General features: G+C 41.8%; 1 protein-coding gene across 5 annotated transcripts in view; it reads right to left on the minus strand.

Moving 5' to 3' along the window:
* Positions 1 to 361: 361 nt before the first annotated feature.
* Ahr (aryl hydrocarbon receptor) overlaps positions 362 to 18,726 on the minus strand; it is a 37,466-nt gene continuing 19,101 nt past the window's right edge. The window contains 9 exon segments of one of the 5 annotated variants that reach the window (NR_131776.1): positions 362 to 3,055; positions 6,369 to 7,767; positions 9,000 to 9,141; positions 10,103 to 10,212; positions 10,782 to 10,984; positions 12,331 to 12,461; positions 13,393 to 13,516; positions 15,241 to 15,330; positions 17,509 to 17,612. Coding sequence is in view for 3 of the 5 variants with exons in the window: in NM_013149.3 (NP_037281.3) it covers positions 2,918 to 3,055; positions 6,498 to 7,767; positions 9,000 to 9,141; positions 10,103 to 10,212; positions 10,782 to 10,984; positions 12,331 to 12,461; positions 13,393 to 13,516; positions 15,241 to 15,330; positions 17,509 to 17,612 (2,312 nt within the window). In the remaining 2 variants the exon portion in view is untranslated. 5 annotated transcript variants of the gene reach the window in all.

Consider the following 18,726-nt stretch of genomic DNA (forward strand, 5'->3'; position numbering starts at 1 on the left):
GGCTGATTGAAGTCTTCATGTATCGTTATTCAGTGACATATAGTAAGAGATATGAACAGGCTGTTCTGACGTGCATGTATCACATCACAGAGTGAACATCAGTGGTGTGGTATACTGCACAACTTTACCGTCATGTGTGGGCGCCAACATAAACACACTCGTGGTTGGGGACTACAGATCACTTGTAAACCTGAGTTTGCTCAGATCAAACAGTTCAGACAGGAGATTTAAGTGGCTCTTTCATGAAAGACATGGTGTGTTGATCTTTCTATAAAGACCATCTTTGCCTAGCAATCATATGATGCTACAGGGCTCTGAGTTCTCTATGAAGAGAGAAAGAAAAAATTGCAGGAGAGCATTATTCATACTTGGTGGTTAGTTTATTATCGTATATCACTGTTTACATTTCCTTTGATATTTAAGGACATTATAAATCATACTCGAACATAAATCTATGCACTGCATATGTAAGCAATAACAGTTTGAAGGACAGCAAGAAGCTATGTAAACCTAAGTTCTATTGATGCTGGAACAAACTAGCTTGTGCATAGTAAGGATTGAGTGGTTGATACAATGGCATATTGGTTAAGTGTTCAGGTGCTGTAACACACACCCAGAAAAGAACTTCAATCAGACATACAGAGTCTTAGAGTTTCATCCAGAAATTAATCCCACAGTCTAGCAGTGCTTTAACCATTCTTTCCATTTGGCATTTGGCAATACAGACAAATGAATATGCAGTTCAATGTGATTTTATTATTCTTAGGCATTTTAGCTATTTTTATATAGATAAGAACACACAATATTGCTTTTTAAAACTTTCAGTTTGATAAGTGTGTGATTAAATGCCATCATACTCACAGTGTCCAAAGTTTTTTGTTTTGTTTTTTTTTTTAACTGAACATTTGGTAACATGCAGAAGAGACTGACAAAATGGTTTCTGGCAACTTTTAATGTAAAGTTTACATAGAAAAACAGGATATTAGTTCAGACCACTGGTGATATCTCATGCTGAAAGCAAATTGTGAAATGTTTTAGACAGTTGTTTTTCAATGCTTAATCCTAAAGTTTCAAAATTTTGACTTAAAATGCATAGAAGTAAGAGACTTTTTTTTTACCTGATGGCATGTTTACATACAATAATTTTCTAAAAAAATAAAAAGGCCTGCATTTCAGTGGCTCTCAACCTTCCTAATTCTGTGACTCTTTCAACCATAAAATTATTTTCATTGTTACTTCAAAACTGTAATTTTACTACTGTTATAAACTGTGATATAAACATCTGTGCTCTCCAATGGACTTAGGTAACCCCTGTGAAAGGGCCATTCTCTCTCCAAAGGGAGTCATGACTCACAGGTTGAGAACCAATGCTATATTTTCATACATCTCAGTTTGGGATTTCATCAGGTTTTTATACAATATATGAAAAACAGATCCAGGTCCATGCCCTTCATACATTAATCTCAGCGATGACAAAGACAATGACAGACACTGGCATTTTTTTTTTCTTTAAGCAATTTGAGAACTACATTCGGCGGAGTGACAGATTAGCCATCTTGGTAGCAAAGGTTCTATCACACAAACAACTTACTGTATGGAGGGAAGTGAATTGTACTTATCTTTATCTTAATGCCAGCTCAAAAGCCTCAATTCATTATTTGATTTCTTAACAAGATACACTGAAAAAACATATGCATATGAGGTAAGAACTATTCTTAAGTGAAACCTGAAAACATTTTATAGATTATTTTGTTCGTTACCTTTACACAATGCACCATTCATTTCAGTCATTAAAATACCTTGCACCAAACACGGCATCTTCAATCTTAACACTCCTCAAATATGAGAAAAACTAATAGTTTCCACTAGTAGAAGTGGAATTTATAAAGTCAATATAACGAAAAGGATTACAGACCCAAGACAGTTTTTTAAAGAGAATTCAGACAATGAAATGAGTGCTCTGCTTAATTTAGCTAACTAGCTTAACAAGCGCCACCTCCCTTCACTGCAGGCTAATGGGCACAGCCATCTTTAGCATTTTCTATGGTGACCTTTCTGATTTCATCTTGGAGGTCTCAGGGAAAGCCAGCAGGGCTCATTTCTCAGAAAACACTGTTAAAATTCAATTGCTACTCTCTTAATAGTACGCAGTAATTAAATAATTTTGGCAATATGTTATTTTCAAATTTTTCAACATAAGGCACAGAGGAACATCTAACGTTCAGAAGCAAGTATATTACACAATAAATAGTTAACTTTCATTTATCCTTTGCCCTTTATCTGAAGAAAGGGGATGAGTAGTGCAGTAAAAACATGCCTGGATTCATTAAAAAAAAAGAAAGTTGGGATTTGAGAAACTTTCTGTGTGTAGAAAGAATATTAATTCAAAAGAGATAAAAATATTTCATATAAAATACACACCCTGTGTTACAGGTAGATAGAAAAAAAAACAAAAACAAAAACGTGAGGCACTTTTATATTAACAGTGCAGAAGGAAAACATTTTCTTTTGAGAAAAGCACCAAACCATTTATTTTAACATCTGGGACAAAAACAGAGGTTAAAAATAGGAAACCGATTAATCCTGTAACTCCGTATTTGGTATACTAACAAGAATCCACAAGTTCAAAGCTCAGAGTACTTCACTGTTTTTCCAGCTGAAGTTACTGAGCAGAGAATCCAAGAGTTCTCCACAGTAAGCACTGTGCACTCCGAGGTGCTGGAGCTCTGTGAATGCACGTGGCCGCTCCCTGTGCCCCTCAGAGCATCCCACCTTATAGGTAACTAGCAATATGGTCTTAAACTCCTTCACCAAACACCAGCATTGAGATCTGTTTTGGAGAAAGCGTACTGAAGTCCAACCCTCACAGTTCTGGTGTCCTGTTCCTGAATGAACTGAAATTCATCCTGGCCTCGAGCTACAGGAATCCGCTGGGTGTGATATCAGGAAGAGGCTGGGCTTCTGCCAGGCGAGGGAGGTGAGCAGCAGTCTGAAGGTGGCCAATGCTGCTCAAGTCTGCCGAGTAGGCTTCATTTAAAATGCTCGGACTCTGAAACTGCAAACAAACCCAGTTCAGCACAGCGGCTTGTTAAGATCTAAGGAACACCTTAAAAACACATTTAGTCCCGTCGACCTCCAGGTTGGCTAACACACTGATTTCTTTCAGAAGATCGGGTTTTCCCATTAATCCTACATGATAACTTAAAGATGGTAGAGAATGCTACAATTATCTCACTTCATCTGGCTTGGGGCCTGATTGTCATAGGGTTATCCAATCCTGCCACCACCCATCAAAATCCTGGAAGCAGTGAACCAATTCCATCCAGAACTTCTACGCAGCATTTCAGACACCAGCACTTTTGCCCAGATCTGGGTTTCAAATGTTTCTTGCTATTCTTGAAATGATACACTATAGGTATGATCTTAAACCAATTTATTTGTAATATGTCTTTACTAAATTGTTCTGCAAGTTACCAAATAAAAGAGATGCTTGGTTGCTGTATTGGCTAGTGCATCAAAGAGGAATTTCTCAACTGAGAAAAGATCGAACTGTAGCCCCAGCAGGGGCCGAAGACCAGCAACACCTGGTGAAGTCTTCTGGAGAGCGTCCTCAGGATCTGCACACAGAAGCTGTGTTCCAGATGTAGCCAAGGTTGCACCTTGTGCTGGTAGCCAACCTTGGTAGAGTTAGAGTTACCCAAATGGTTCTGGTTTTGAAGGCATGAAGGGGCCATGGAGAAGGCCGAAGCTGGCCCTGCGAGAGTTCAAGAGAGGCCACTGGTGAAGGTGCAGCCTCAGTGGACTTAATAGCTTTGGAATAAATGGGGTCACAGATAGAAGTTGAGGCTTGACACCAAGAAGAGAGCCGAGGAGAGACTATTGGTGAAAGTAAAACCAAGTTGTAACAGAAGACCCCAGGATTCTAGAGATGCCAGTACCACAGGATGGCCACCGAGAACAGGAGCTATGAAGTAAAATCTGCCAGAGCATGGAAGATAAAGTGTGTGTCCTGCAGAGGACGGAACTGGAGAGCTGACCCCAAGGCCTTTGGAGGAGCCAGAAGTCTAGAGCCCACAGCTTAGACTTTGAACTTTAAAACAAAATTTTAGATTTTTAAAAAAGAGAATGGGCATTCAGATTGAACTTTTAATGTGCTCATATTTGTAAAGACTATGGGACTTTTAAAGCCACTTATGTTTTATATTGTGATATTAACATTAATGTGCTATCTTGGGGGATAAATGAGAAAGGAAATGTTCTGGCTGAACAATGATGTTTTGTGTGTCAAGTTGACAAGGGGCCAGTTGTTCTGTTTAGTTTTATGTCAACTTGACTCAGCTAAAGTCACTGGAGGGGAGAGAGCCTCAACTGGGAAAATGCCTCTATTAATCTGGCTGCAGGCAGGCAAGCCTATGGGGCATTTACTTAATTAGTGATTGATGTAGGCCCAGCCCATTGTGTGGCTCTGTAAGGAAGCAGGCTGAGCAGGCTCTCCAAAGCAATCCAGTAGGAAGTGCTCTGCATGAGCTCCTGCCTCCAGGTTCCTGCCCTGCTTGAGTCCCGCCCCTACCACTTTTGATGGTGAACTGTTATGTGGAACTGTGAGTGAATTAAAGTCTTTCTTCTCAAACTGCTTTTGGTCATGGTGTTTCATCATACCCTAACCAAGACACCTGCCTTCTTACAACAGTCTTGTTTTCAGAACTGCTAAAAAAGAAGCGAAGAATGAATATAAGAATTGACAGTCTATAAAACCTTCACATTGTGATGTATAGTTGATGAAATAAATGAAGATTAAAATAAAATTCATAAAATTATTCCTTTAGTTGCCTCAAGTAACTCATTTATTTTGTAGTGCTGGAGGTCCAGTGAAGGACCGTGAGTATGCTAACCCAGTTCCACCACGGAGCTATCCACACTCTTGACCTTATTGTAGTTTTGTTCTCTATCTCACCGTTTTCCAGACTGTCTTTGAATTCGCTCTACAGCCCCATACAGCCCCAACACCAGGCATGAGTTGCTGCTTGGGGTTGTCTTATACCTACAATTAATATACACTGTGTAGGTTGTATTTATACATTAGGAACACACACACACACACACACACACACACACACACACACACACACACACACACCAATGAAAGAAAAGACCCAAGAATTTGAAAAACATCAGGGGGTGGGGGTGGGTGGTAGATGGGAAGGGTTGTAGAAAAGAAAGGGAAATGGGAAAGGAATGTATATTTTCATTTCAGAAAACAATAAATTATTTAAAATAAAACTTTATTTAAATAAAATAATGTGTGGGAGTGTTTTGCCTGCATGTAAATATGTGTACCACAAGTGTGAGGTGCTCAAGGGGGCAGAAGAGAGCACTGGATCCCTGGAACTGGAATTATAGACAGTTATGAGCTGCCATGTGGGTGCTGGGGATCAAACAGAAGTGCAGGCAAGTATTAATTGCTGAGCCATCTCTCCAGGCCCAAAATGTTGTTAGTTTTTTTTCACTGTCATGTAATTACTCATATGTACAGGCTACAATGTGACATTTTAATTCATTTACATAATGTGTAATGTAAGCATATCAGCTAATTATCTTTCACTGTGAACACTCATCTATCATTGTGTTAAGAACATCTGGATTCCTTTTGTCCACTGATTTTGAATCCTAGAATGAATTGTTGTTAACGACTGTCATCCTACTTTGTTGTAGAAGACCCAAAGTTACTCCTGTTATCTATCTGTCAGTACCCACTAGCCAGCCCCGCTCTGTTGCCCTGTTTCCAGGATCTGAGGCATCAGCCTTGGAAGTTTCCACACATGGATGTGATAAGCAGTTTTGCTCTCTGTGTTCTATACTGTCCTCCAGATGCACTGTGTTGAGGCAAATACTAATATTCTATTCTTTAATGGATCAATTATATCCAATGTATGACTAATCCATTTTCTTTATAATAAATATTAAATAGGGCTATCAGGAAAAAGATTGAGAAAAACCATCATCTTCATTCTCTATTAAAAAAAAAAAAAGCGCATGCACTCAGATCCAGCAGACATATTAACAACCTTAGAAACAACCAGCACTGCGACTCAAGCCACACTTGTAAATGGCCGTCCTAAAACAGCAAACAGGGCAATGAACTTCGTATTAGTCAAGACATTCTTAGAAGCTAAACCAGTATGTCTTCAAATAAAAAACCAGTATGTCTTCAAATAAACTAATATTTGCCCACAGAAACTTACTGGTGTACCGTGATACACTCCCTAGTGGTTATTAAATTAACGTCAACTTATTTTTAAGAAAATTATTTAAAATAATTTATTATTCACACTATTTTAAGTAAATTATAATGAAGTTAATTACCTGACCTTAAATGTATAAGAAGTAGTCCCAAAGTTGCTTGCTGCCTAAAAGGATTCTGACAATATGTTTAAACACAATAGACTACACGGAGATGCTTGGACCTACAAGGTTTATTCCCTGTAGAAAGCCCTTACCTTGCTTAGGAACGCCTGGGAGCCTGGAATCTCAGGGCTGTACTGCATCTGGTCCACAGGGGTGTGCTGAGGCCCTGCCTGGCACTGGTACATGGACATGGCCCCAGCGTAGTACGCCTGAGGACTGACCATGGCTGACTGTGAGTTTATCCCGTGTCTTTGGTTTTCAGGAACTTGTAAACAACTGACAAAGTCTTCTAAATTAGAAGCGTTAGGGTGCAGGGATCGTTCAAAATCCCTTCCAGGGAAGTCCAACTGTGTACCCTTGGAATGTTCTGGTAGCAGTGACTGGTTGCAGGGAGCAAAGTTCTGTGTGTAAGGCATACTGTCCACCTCTGACTTGTAGGGAAACTCCTGTGCAGTCCCCTGTAAGCCGGAGAAGAGGCTATAGTGCTTTCGTTCCTGCTGAGGACAGCTGAAAGACACGGGAGGGGCAGGGTTCCAACTGGCGAACATGCCATTGACTTGCATGTGCTTCGTTTTCTGACCCAGCTCGTGCTGGGGGACCTCCACCTGACACAACTGGCGCTGGGGCTCCAGTGTCTGAGTGGGGTGCTGCTGCTGAAGCTGCTGTTGTTGCTCCAGCTGCAGGCGCTCCTGCAGCATGCAGCTTAGGTGCTGGCTCACAGGCTGTTGCTGGCAAGCTGAATTCAGCAGAGTTGAATTGTTCAGAGAATCCTGCACGTACGTCAGGATTTCGTCTGTTATGTCGATGTCTTTGAAGTCAACCTCACCGGAGGAGTCGGTTCGGAAGAACTCCTCATTCTGCATGCTTCTGATGTCTTCGAAATCGATCCCTAGGTTTCTCATGATGCTATACAAGTCATTATTTTTATTATCTGGGAAGAGCTCCGAGGGGCCTCCAGAGAGTGTAAGGTTCACGTCCTGAGTGTGTCTGATTTCCTCGTGTTTCAGCAGAGCTTCATTGCTTGCGGCTGCAAAGCTGCCTTGCCAACTGCCGCACTCACTCATGGAGTCCATGAGAAAATGGCTGTCTAATGGTGCGGGGCTCGAAGGAGGACAGAGATAGATGGACTCGTCCTGTTGGATCAAGGCACTCATAAGGGAATTGGGGTGGAAAGAATCCTTACTCGGGGTTGACTGGGGAGCCCAGTCTTTCCTACTAGTGTTGCTTTTGGTGCGTATTGGCAAGGGATCCATTATGGGAGAGAAAGGGCTGGAGATCTCGTACAGTACAGCCTCTCCAGTGGCAAACATGAATGGCAGTGTCATACTTCTCTTCTGTAAATGTTCGCGTCCTTCTTCATCCCTAATGGGGTAGACAAGAAGGTCTGAATACATCAGAGTTTTATCATACATGATTTAAGTAAGATATTTCTAAAAGTAGAAAAGAAAGGTAAAACGTACTAAAGCTGAGCTCGATAGCAAGGAACATGGATGTTCTTTTGAACTAAATTATTCTCACGACTAGTATTATACCAACGGAGCTAAAATTATATAGGAAAATATATAAATACTAAAAAAAGGAACATATAAAATAATAACTAGAAGACATAAGTGGAATACAGAATGAATGGACAACAGCACATGAGTAAATGAAATGTTTAAGCCTGGAAGAAACTAATGAAGTTACGGGTCTGTTAGCTGCACCTATCAATGGTTTTACGAAGCATCCCTCCACGTACCCTTATGGGCAATATAAACATTCACTATGGTTATGGGTTAGTGACTCAGTTCTGTGCAAACGTTCACTTATTCCTGAAATCCTTCAAAATCCCAACAGTTTTGTTGTTGTTGTTGGGAATTTACTCATCTTAATAAATGAGTTCTAAAGTACATTTGGAAACATAAAGGTAAAGAAGAGCCAAGATAATTATGAGGGAGAACAAAATGTATCCAAAAAACAAACAAACAAACAAACAAACAAACCAACAAAGACATGTATTCACAGTATAAAGATAGCGCAATTAGGGCCCGTGATGACCCAGAAAGGAGTGGTAGTCGATCAGCCAGCAGTAGAAAGAAGACCACACACAGAAAGGCATGGCAGGCAGTGTAGTGAGGTAAGACAGTCTGTCAAGAGCTTGTCTCCTTAACAAATTCTGTTGGTCAATTTGATATTCAAAAGGAAGGAGAAACCCAGTCAGGATGCTTACCTCTACCTAACTGCAGAAAAGCAACTAATCTTTCATCAAAGATTCCTTTTTGGAATATGTGAGGAACTTCCAAATTGCTGTGTAAGTACTGTGAACAAGTTTCATAGTTTCCTTTTATTTTTAAGATGTCTTAGTCTTTCATCTCTCCAACCAGAGGATGAGTTGGGAATTTTTAGCTTTATCTCCTTGGCTGCTCAATGAAGCCTGTCACTTTTGCCTTTTTTTTTCCAACATTTTTCATCTTTGCCCTGCTCTTTCTTGGTAAAATGTTTTAACTTTTCCATTTTAAGTTTTAGGTTCCATTGCCTTAAGATTTTTTTTTAATGTTCATGTAAGAAGACTTATAAAAACACAAAAGCAGAACATGTCCTTTTCTTATGCTTACGTTAGCGGTCTCTGAGTTGCGATGATGTAATCTGGTCTTCCATTTCTGTAAATCAAGCGTGCATTGGACTGGACCCACCTCCATCGACTGTGTTTTGCAAGAAGCCGGAAAACTGTCATGCCACTTTCTCCAGTCTTAATCACTAAATTTAAAACATTTACAACAAGGTCACCAAACCCTATATCAATACAGTACATCCCTGCAACCAAGCCCCTCTGTGGGCCTGGAGTGAGGCTCGCTCGCTAGCTACTGGAACGAGCCACTCTTGCAGCAGATTTGTCTTTGGTTCCCAGTAGCCACACTGGGCGGCTCAGGACCTCCAGTAAACAGGTCCCAGGGAGCCTGATGTCCTCCTCTCCTGGCACCCGAGTTCACCTGTACTGGCGCTCACACACCCCCTCACAGGCAGGTGCACGCACACAATTAAAACATAAAACACGGATCTTTTAAAAAGCCACCCTGACACATTTCTGGATGAATATCCCATTAACCATCAGTTGTGACAATAAATACGGTGACAATTAAATACGGCAAATGCACTGAAAGGCGCAGAAATGCTTCCTCAGAGTCTTCCCCATTTTAGATAAACCTTAATATGTAAAAGGCTAGGAGAAATATCGAGAGCCCGTCAGGCATGAGAAGCGCTTAGCTTCGGGAGAAAGTAAAAGTTTTCACATTAAATGAGGAGTATTTTTAGTATTTCCTGACTTTATATTAACATATGCGTATGATGCCATTAAAGATCCCCTGAACAAAGCTTCACTGGCCGAAACAGTGACTTTCATAATAATTACATGACAACCATTACTGCTGGGGGATGCCTCTCTGGTTAAAGGTGCTTGCCACCAAGTCTGACTGTTTGAGGTTGATCCTAGGAACCCACAAAGTGAGAGAGATCTGCCTCCTGCAAGTTGCTCCCCAACAACCACAAGCACTCGCGCGCGTGAGCACAAGCATGCGTGCGGACACACGCGCGCACACACACACACACACACACACACACACACACACACACACACAAGAATCAATAGATCTTTCTGAAAGCTTAACATGCTCTACTGCCTGTGACGTTTGTCAGGAAGGTCACAAGCGTTCCAACTCACTGCGGATGTGGGATTCTGCGCAGTGAAGCATGTCAGCGGCGTGGATAAACTGATATCCCGATCCTTTGTTGCACAGCTCTACTTCTGTGTAGCCCAGAATAAGCTGCCCTCTGTTTCAACAAAAGGACCAGATTGTGAAACAACCAAGATACATTGGCGGTGTGTGATTTCTACAACATTCAAAATTATCATTTCCTTCCTTATGGCTATGAATTTTCAGATTTTAGCCTGTTTTCTTCCTTTGAATAAGGCCATTAACATTAAGATGGTCAAAAATGAATCCAGCATAGTTAACTATGAAAGTAAAATGAATTGAAAAGCTGAGCACATGGATGGCTCAGAATGTCCTTTAGAGACAGAGCCTGTTAAGTTATTACACTGCCTCCTGCACTCTCCCATTTGAAAGGAGGAAAAAAATAGAATGTTTCTATATAAATTCTTTTTAGTTAACTAACTCTATTTAGACAGTTATTTAATCTCCAAAGCTAAAAATTAAGAAATATATTTTACAAAATGCAAAATAAACCAAGCATAGTAAATAATACAAACTAGTAGGATTGTTTGTCAAGCTGGTGAGATTGCCCTGGTGATGTCAGAATCTATACCACATCTCACACGATTACAGAGCTCTAAAATACAAGACACACTGGACGAACTCTGAGAGAAGAGGTTGCCTTACTTGGCATCACAGCCAATAGGTGTGAAGTCCAGTTTGTGTTTGGTCCTGAAGATGAAGTTTTTGGTTCGAATTTCCAGGATGGACGGTGGCTGAAGTGGAGTAGCTATTGCAAACAAAGCCAACTGTGGAGGGAGTAGCGCTCCGTCTTTCCCTTTCTTGTTCTGTCCATGAAGATACTTTAACCTCCCTTGGAAATTCATTGCCTTAAAAAAAAAGTCATTAAAAATTAACGGTGCATAACAGTTTCATTTTCAAAGGTTCGATCATATTCCTGGGGGGGGGGTTTATAAAGAACCATTCCCAAGGCTCAACCACTAACTTAATTTCACTCCTCTCTCTATAGAAAGTCTATTAAGATTTTTAAGATAGAGTGGGGCAGTGGGCACTGCTAAGTGACCTACCCTGCCCCTATGTCATGACAGGAGTGTCCTATCATCTCTGTGCTTAGAATCACATGACCAATCCCACCTTCCACAGCCGTTGCACACCAAGCCCTCAATACATAGCCTAAGAAAAAAGTGGCAATCACGTCAAACGACATATTAATTTTCAAACATGTAGGATCTACATATCATAGCCCATTGGAATCTTTCCTACTGAGAAAAAAGTATGATTTTACTAAAACAGTAAAATGGAACTTGTAAAGCTGTGAAAAGAATGCAGAGATCAAAGAATGGGTTTGGGAGACAGAGGCCAGAGTTTATACGCGGGTGGGGTCTAAGAGTGTGACACACATCTGATATAGCACAAGGCAGAAGCCCCGCCCACAGGGACGTCCCACCTAATCACATTCGCCAGCCTTAGGTAGTGGCACTGGGAATGCCTTCTCAGATTACAGCTCTGTCAGCAAAAACAATTGTCAAAAGTAATACACTCACAAAACGCAGTAATTCGGGAGGCTTGATGTAAGATCTAACTCTTCTCTACCTGTGGGTGGAATATCACAGACAATCTCCCTACCCTGCTAGGTGGCTCCCTGGCTTACTTCTTGCAGGAAGCCTCTTGTCAGATGCTAACAAATATAAGCGTTTTATTTGGCATTTATCTCAGACAGGCATACATCTACGCTCTTCCTGTGTGGGAAGCACACAACCCCTGAATGCTTGGCATTCAATTGAAGAGTGGCTGGCTAACTCTAAGCCTTAAAATTTCCTTCAAAATAACCAGTAAACAAGGTTCCATGTAATGTCAATTGCTATATGTTCATCTCAAATGTTCTAAGCTGCAACCAAGATAGTCTGTGTGTGTGTGTGTGTGTGTGTGTGTGTGTGTGTGTGTGTGTGTGTGTGAGAGAGAGAGAGAGAGAGAGAGAGAGCACCCAGCCTCCTCCAGACTCCTCTCATCATGCCCTCGCTTTTCTACAGATGCACATCACCATGCCAGGCTTTTACATGGGCTCTTGGGGTCAAAATCAGATCCCCATTCTTCAAGGAAAACTCTGCACCACCTGAGTCAATTTACTGGCCCTGAAATGTTAGCTTTTAAGGACTACTTTCTTGTATTTTATTAAGTCATCCAAACATGCAGTCTTTTAAGATTATGCACTCACCAGGAAACCAGATGAATTATCCAGCAGGCACCTCAGCCGGCATCTGAAGCACCTCTCCATGAAAGCGGTATTCTCTGGAGGAAGCTGGTCTGGCGTGTAGTAGACCGCTGGCTGTGGGAGGCCATGAGTCTCTGCAGGAAGGAAACAGCACAGTCTCCTTTACATTTGTTGTGAACAGTAAGGGTTTGAGTAGTTAAACCTGTGACAGATTTAAAAATGGAGTCTGTGTTTTGAATTAAAAATACCATTTCAAAAATGACTGACTAGCCCCAAACGTATCAGCACTTCTACACTGTGAGCTACGGCTGTCAATGACGTCTCTGTCTCTGACAGTGGTTTTGTTTTCTCACCCGCTTCACCGATATCTTAAAACAATGCATACATCAGGAAAAAGGGTTTGATTCTTGCACATCCTAGTGTAAATTCTTATGGGGACATTTTAGTAGAATGATGTACACTCTTCAGTTGCATGCCCGTATGTCCCTTCTACCTTTCTCAATGGGACCAGTGTTGGTTTAAAAAAAAAAAACCAACAACACAGTACTGCTCTGGGCTTGGGTCAGAGCTCAACTGGTAAATTGCCAAGCAAGCATGACCTTGAGTTTGATGCCTAGAACCCATGTCAAGAAAAGCCAAGCATGGAGATGTGTGCTTGGAAAGCCAGAGCCGGGGAGGGACAGACAGTGTATCGCTGGGCTCCCAGCAGCCTACACTTCTTGGTGGTCTCCAGGCCAGTGAAAACTCCTGTTTCAAAAAATAAGGTAGAAGGTGTGCAAAGAATGACATCTGAGGTTGGTGAGCTTGGGTCTCCACACATGCACCCCCAGGTGGGCCCAGACACATATTCACAGTGCTAACCACACAACCGTCTTTATGACACTCTTTATGGCTTGCATCGACGACAGTTTCCTTGGCTCAACATCCCCTTGTGGTCTGCTCTGGTTTCCAGTACAGACTCACACAGCCTGGCTTATTCCCTATCTCCAGCATGTTGCTCTGTGCCTCACAACTTTTTAGCCTATTCCGACAGCATGGGCATCACCTTCTGGCAAACTTTCTTACCGTCTACTCCTTGTGCAGAGTCTGTGCACTGTGAGGGGTTTAGAGCCCAGTGAAGCTGGCGCTGGAACTCAGCTCGGTCTTCTGTATGGATAAGCTCATACACGCTCTGATGTATGACATCAGACTAAAGAAAGGGGCATGAGGAAATAAATGTAGTAATTTAAAGAGTGATAAGGTTTAGTAAAGCAGTTTCAAAAGGTGTCTGGATCAGTGGGCACCTGTTAGCAATGGTGAACTGGATGCAAATGATGGTTTGCAAAGACCCCCTAACCATTCACATCTGCCATCACTTCCCACTTCCTGATGCAAATGCTGGGGCTCACAAGGCAGCTTCCTGTTCCTCATTCCTGCTCCATATTAAGATCTACTCAGAGTCCTTGTTTATTTCACACCGGCTGACAATATTCTAGAACAGTGGGTCTCAACATGGGGGTTGCAGCCCCTTTGGGGGTGGAATATCAGATATCGTGCATATCAGATATTTATATAGCAAGTCATAACAATAGCAAAATTAGTTATGAAGTAGCAACAAGAAAGCTTATTGGGTTACCACAACATGAAGAACTGTATTAAAGGGTCATACATAGCATTAGAAAGGTTGAGAACCACTGTTCTAGACCCTGTCTCATCCATGCATCCCTCTACTAGCAATAACATTGTTTTAAACAAAGAAAACTAAGATTTAGCTTCCATGACAATAGCCACATCCCACTGCGTTAATCACCTCCCTGAAAACTTAATGCTGTATTAAGTCACCTCTGTGCATCGGTTACATAGTTGCTGGGATGATCTGGAACATAACTAAAGCATCCACTTTCTCTCGAATGAGAGCTACCAGCACATATTTACCGTGTCTATAATAAAAACCACGAATGTGGTAAACAGCCTGTGGTATGCAGACCAGTAGCCTTGTACATTACAGAAATGCTAACTCACGGGCCGCTCTAGGACCCAGTGCCATGGAATATCTGGGAATGGAGTCCAGAGACTTTATCAAGTGTTTCAGATGATGCTTGTGATGTTACCATGTAAGAAGCAGATACAGAAGAACAGCAAGCATTCGGTGTACTTCTGGGGTGTTCCCAGATGGCATCAGATGTTCCTGCCCCTCAAATACCAGTGGGTTCACAGTTCTCCTAATGTTTGTCTTAATGATGCTTCCATTGCTGACCGCCACCTACAGCATCCACTCAAGACTGCTCCCACAGCCAACACTCGTGTCTCTCAGGGCTTTCTTGTCTACTGTTCATTGCATGCCTGTCTTCCCTACGCTCCCTCATCAACCATCTGTGCACTCTGTATGCTCTAAGCTCAGTGTCAAAGCATTTCTTTCAAGGTAATACTTATTATGTAAAGGCACCAGAACTAAAAGTATTAACTGCGGTATTTCACATGTGCCTTCTCATAGCATCCCCTTAGTTTTCTAACTGTTTTACATCCTTTGTAACCCATGGCGTCTAATGGCAAATGTTCTGTCTGCCTCAAAACCTGACCAGCCTGAACGGCTCTCTCCCTGCCCCTGTTCTGCCAGGCTAACGACTGAACCCAGCATAGCAGGTACTAGATATAGCACAGAGCTACATCTGCAGGCCCCCAAAAGTTTCTTATGAGATACACGATAAAGAGAAACAATAACCACAAAGCGAGATAGCAGAGCTGTTTGCCAGCAAATCTGAGAAAAGTTAACAATCTAAAATATATTTTCAATTCTTACAGCACCCATTTTAATCAAGACTCTCCAATTACAAATGGTCGACTCTGATCTTACATTATAAAAACAGATAAAGCAGTAGAAAGTTCATTTTCTAAAAATGATCATTTTAAACGATGGAGGAGGAGTGTATGTACTTGCTGAAAGCCCAGGTAATCTTGGATAGTGGAAGACGCATAGAAGACCAAGGCATCTGCCGTGACAACCAGAACAAAGCCATTCAGCGCCTGCAGACAGGAAGGTGTCGTTAGAGGTGGAGCATAAACTTGTCACTCAGAAATACTGACGGTTAGGTAAAAGGCGGTTTCTCTTTATCTCTCAACACTTGCTCTTCAAAATGACTAAAATTCCTGCATTTCCCAAACACATGTGGACTATGGAAAATCTACTCATGCCTCCGATTTGGCTGAGAAAAAAATCACAGCTGAATTTAAAGTTCAAACGGGTGCATGGATAGAATATCAGGGTTCCCATTTTCCTTATATTCCAGATTTCTTTTAAATACACCACATCCAATTTTTGATATAAAATAAACTGCACAGAAAACATTCGCAATGGTTACCTGCCTTTCTTTAGGGAGCACAGTAGGAAAAACCATTCTTTGGACCCATTAAGAGGAGAAAGCTAGTCAGAAGACAAAACTGCTTCCATCCAAAATACCTCTGGCACTGATTGAATTTGAAACTTAGATGCTTTCAAAGAATTATAAAGATATTAAAACTTGTTAGAAAGCACAATGCATATAGAATATAACATTAAAATAATTTAAATGTAATTCTCAGATATAAAACACATGCATGTATTGACATTTCATCTCATGGATATTTTCATGTTGAAATCCACTGTCTTATACCCTCTCCTTGTTTCTATTAGTTCGAGCTGCACTGTACCCCTTTTCCCTCAAGCCTGTATTATCATTATGATTATTTTGTGTTCTTTCCTTCTTTTAGTTCAGAGTCCTATTTTGTTTATCTTTTTTCGAGGTCAGTGTGAATGAAGGTTTATCTTCCTCTTGGATTACAAAAGTATATGTGCTTACGACAACTGTCCATTGCTAGAAACTTAAAAAAAAAGCTCTCACTAGTCCCTACTCAAACTGTCCAAAGTCTCCCCTGAGACGCAAAGCAATCTCTTAATTATAACCCCCTATAAAACCAAAAGGCAGATTACACACTTCCAACATACAACGGCACCAAATATTTCAAAAGGGAGGAATGGAGCACAGGGAAGAAATACTGGACCCAAGCAAGCCTGGAACCCAGTGGGGCAAACACCAGATCCTCTAGCTCCATGGGCAGATTGGGAGTGGAGTATGGTAGCTTAGTGGGAGCTGTCCCCTTAGTCTTGCGCATTTGAACACTTGGTCTCAATTTGGTGGAGCTGTTTGGGGTGGAGCTGCCCTTGCTGGAGGAAGTCAGTCCCTAGGGGATTACATAGTCACTCCGAGATTACACAGTCTTACCCCATTTCCAGTTCATTCTCTCCCCCACCACCCCCACTCTGTGTGTGTCTGTGCGAGCGCGCGCCCGTGTGCATGCACACACACTTGATCTTTGTGCTCCCGTGTGAAGATGTGAGCTCTCAGCTTGCTACTCCTGCTGCTGCCGTGCCTGTTGCTTGCTGTCATTCTTCCCTACCATGTTGGACTCTAACCCTCTGATACTGTAAGCCCAAGTGCATGCCTCCTTCTGAAGTCACTCTTAGTCATGGCGTCTTATTACAGCAATAGGAAGGACCTGATACAGCTCCATTCCAGCAACAAAGTTAGCGAACGGACACCAAGCTGTGCCCTCACTTCACTGGCTAGAACTGCAGGCAATCAGGAAACCACTGGACGGTCGTGTACACACTCCTTCCATTCTAGTTCGACAAAATCGTTAAGTATCTGCTGATGCTAGGAGAGCCAAACATGGTATCCACTCTAAGAGGATACAGTTCAAAACTTTAAGAGCCTATCCACCGTCAAACCTATTAGAAATTCCCTTATTCTAAAGCACAAAATGAGAGCCTGTGGTTGCTGGGGAAAAAAAATCCGTAACACGTAAGTCCCACATTGTTGCTAAAACGAAATACAAATTATAATATTACATATTAAAATAAAATTCAAGTAAGAAAAGTTTTCGTACATTGAATGCATGCTTTAACTCTCTCTGTGAGTGACATTCCTGAAAGTGCATACAGATTCATTAAGAGAGGTGACAGGGAGGATGACTAGACCTGATAAATCCAGTTCCCATAATCCCAGGGTGATTAGACCAGATTAATCCATTTCTCATAATCCCATCTGCCGGGAACTAGAGAAGACCAGTGCTGCAGTCTTGAGTGACTTAGAGAAGTTAGGATAGATGACCCTCCCACTTCTGTGTGCTCCTGAACCACACAGGGGAACTGCATTATAGCGATACCTGTAACAAGAACTCTCCTTCTTGCAAGTCCTGCCAGTCTCTGACTTGTGCTCTACACTGGTCCTGGCCTCTACTTCTGTCAGCCGGGGTGGATTTTAATGCAACTACAGGGGGAAAGAAAAAGGAAGAAGTAATTACACAAAGGCACATCTTCAAACAAGCAATATTCAAAGACTACAGTAGAAACCATCAAAGTGGATGATTCGAAACACCATGTGTGCAGCGGGTTCAGCGAGAGGCAACACGACTGGACACAGTGATCATGGCTACCATTTACTTCGGCATTTTAGCCTGCACTAACTAATCTCACTTGCAAATGCATGGCTAACATATCTGACCCGGTTAGATACAAATCTTAGTTCTGCCATTTATTACGCATATCAGCTCCTTGAGCCTGTTTACTAGTAGGTGAAAGGACAACCAAAGCAAACAAACTAAACCAGACTCTCCTATGAAGCTGTTATGAGGGGCAGTGAAAATGTTCATGCCGTTCCTGACACAGCAGACCAGCAGGTCAATAAACAGTTGCTCTAATTAGAGTATTTACGGGAGTGTAAGGATTGCCTTATTAGAAAGAGTAATCTCCTAAGTGCTTCGCATTCTTATCTTCCCTGATCCCTTTCTACCCGGTGATATTTAAAGAGTGAGTCTGCAGTCCTCAAGAAGTATTTTATTAGATTTCTCAGTTCCCCCGGCTCAGGGGAAGCTTTCTTAGCGAGCCAAGGGTCATGTGAGCCATTCTCGTGTTTGCATTTTCCGGTAAATCATCAGTGTATGTGTCACACCGGGACCTTGAGCCAAGCTCTCGCTTACCTTTGCAGAAGCTGAAAGATATCTCTGTGAGAAAAGAGGCCAGAGTTTGGCCTCTGTGCGTAAAGTTTTCAAAAGGCCAGAGAACAGATTTCCTCAGGCCAAAAAATAGTGTGAGGTAAACTGGTCTCCTGCTAATCAAGACTAAAAGGAAATACTTAAATGCTTCTCACTGAAATGCAGAACAGAGAATGGCCCTTTCTTCCTTTCGGTACAGTATTAGCTGTTGCCGCTGCTTATTTTGACTGGGGAACCTTGCTGTAAAGCACTGGCCGCTCATGATGCCAAAGATAAAGACTCTACTCCATGTCACCAAGCAAAGAAGTTGGGAGCTTTACCAAGTCAGACCCACTGCTGAAAAGATGGGATGAAAGCCAAACTCAAACTGGACATTCTTATAAAAGGAGC

The sequence above is a fragment of the Rattus norvegicus genome, chromosome 6 (genome assembly GCF_021556685.1).
Source record: "Rattus norvegicus strain SHRSP/BbbUtx chromosome 6, alternate assembly SHRSP_T2T, whole genome shotgun sequence".
In the NCBI taxonomy this organism is placed as follows: domain Eukaryota; kingdom Metazoa; phylum Chordata; class Mammalia; order Rodentia; family Muridae; genus Rattus; species Rattus norvegicus.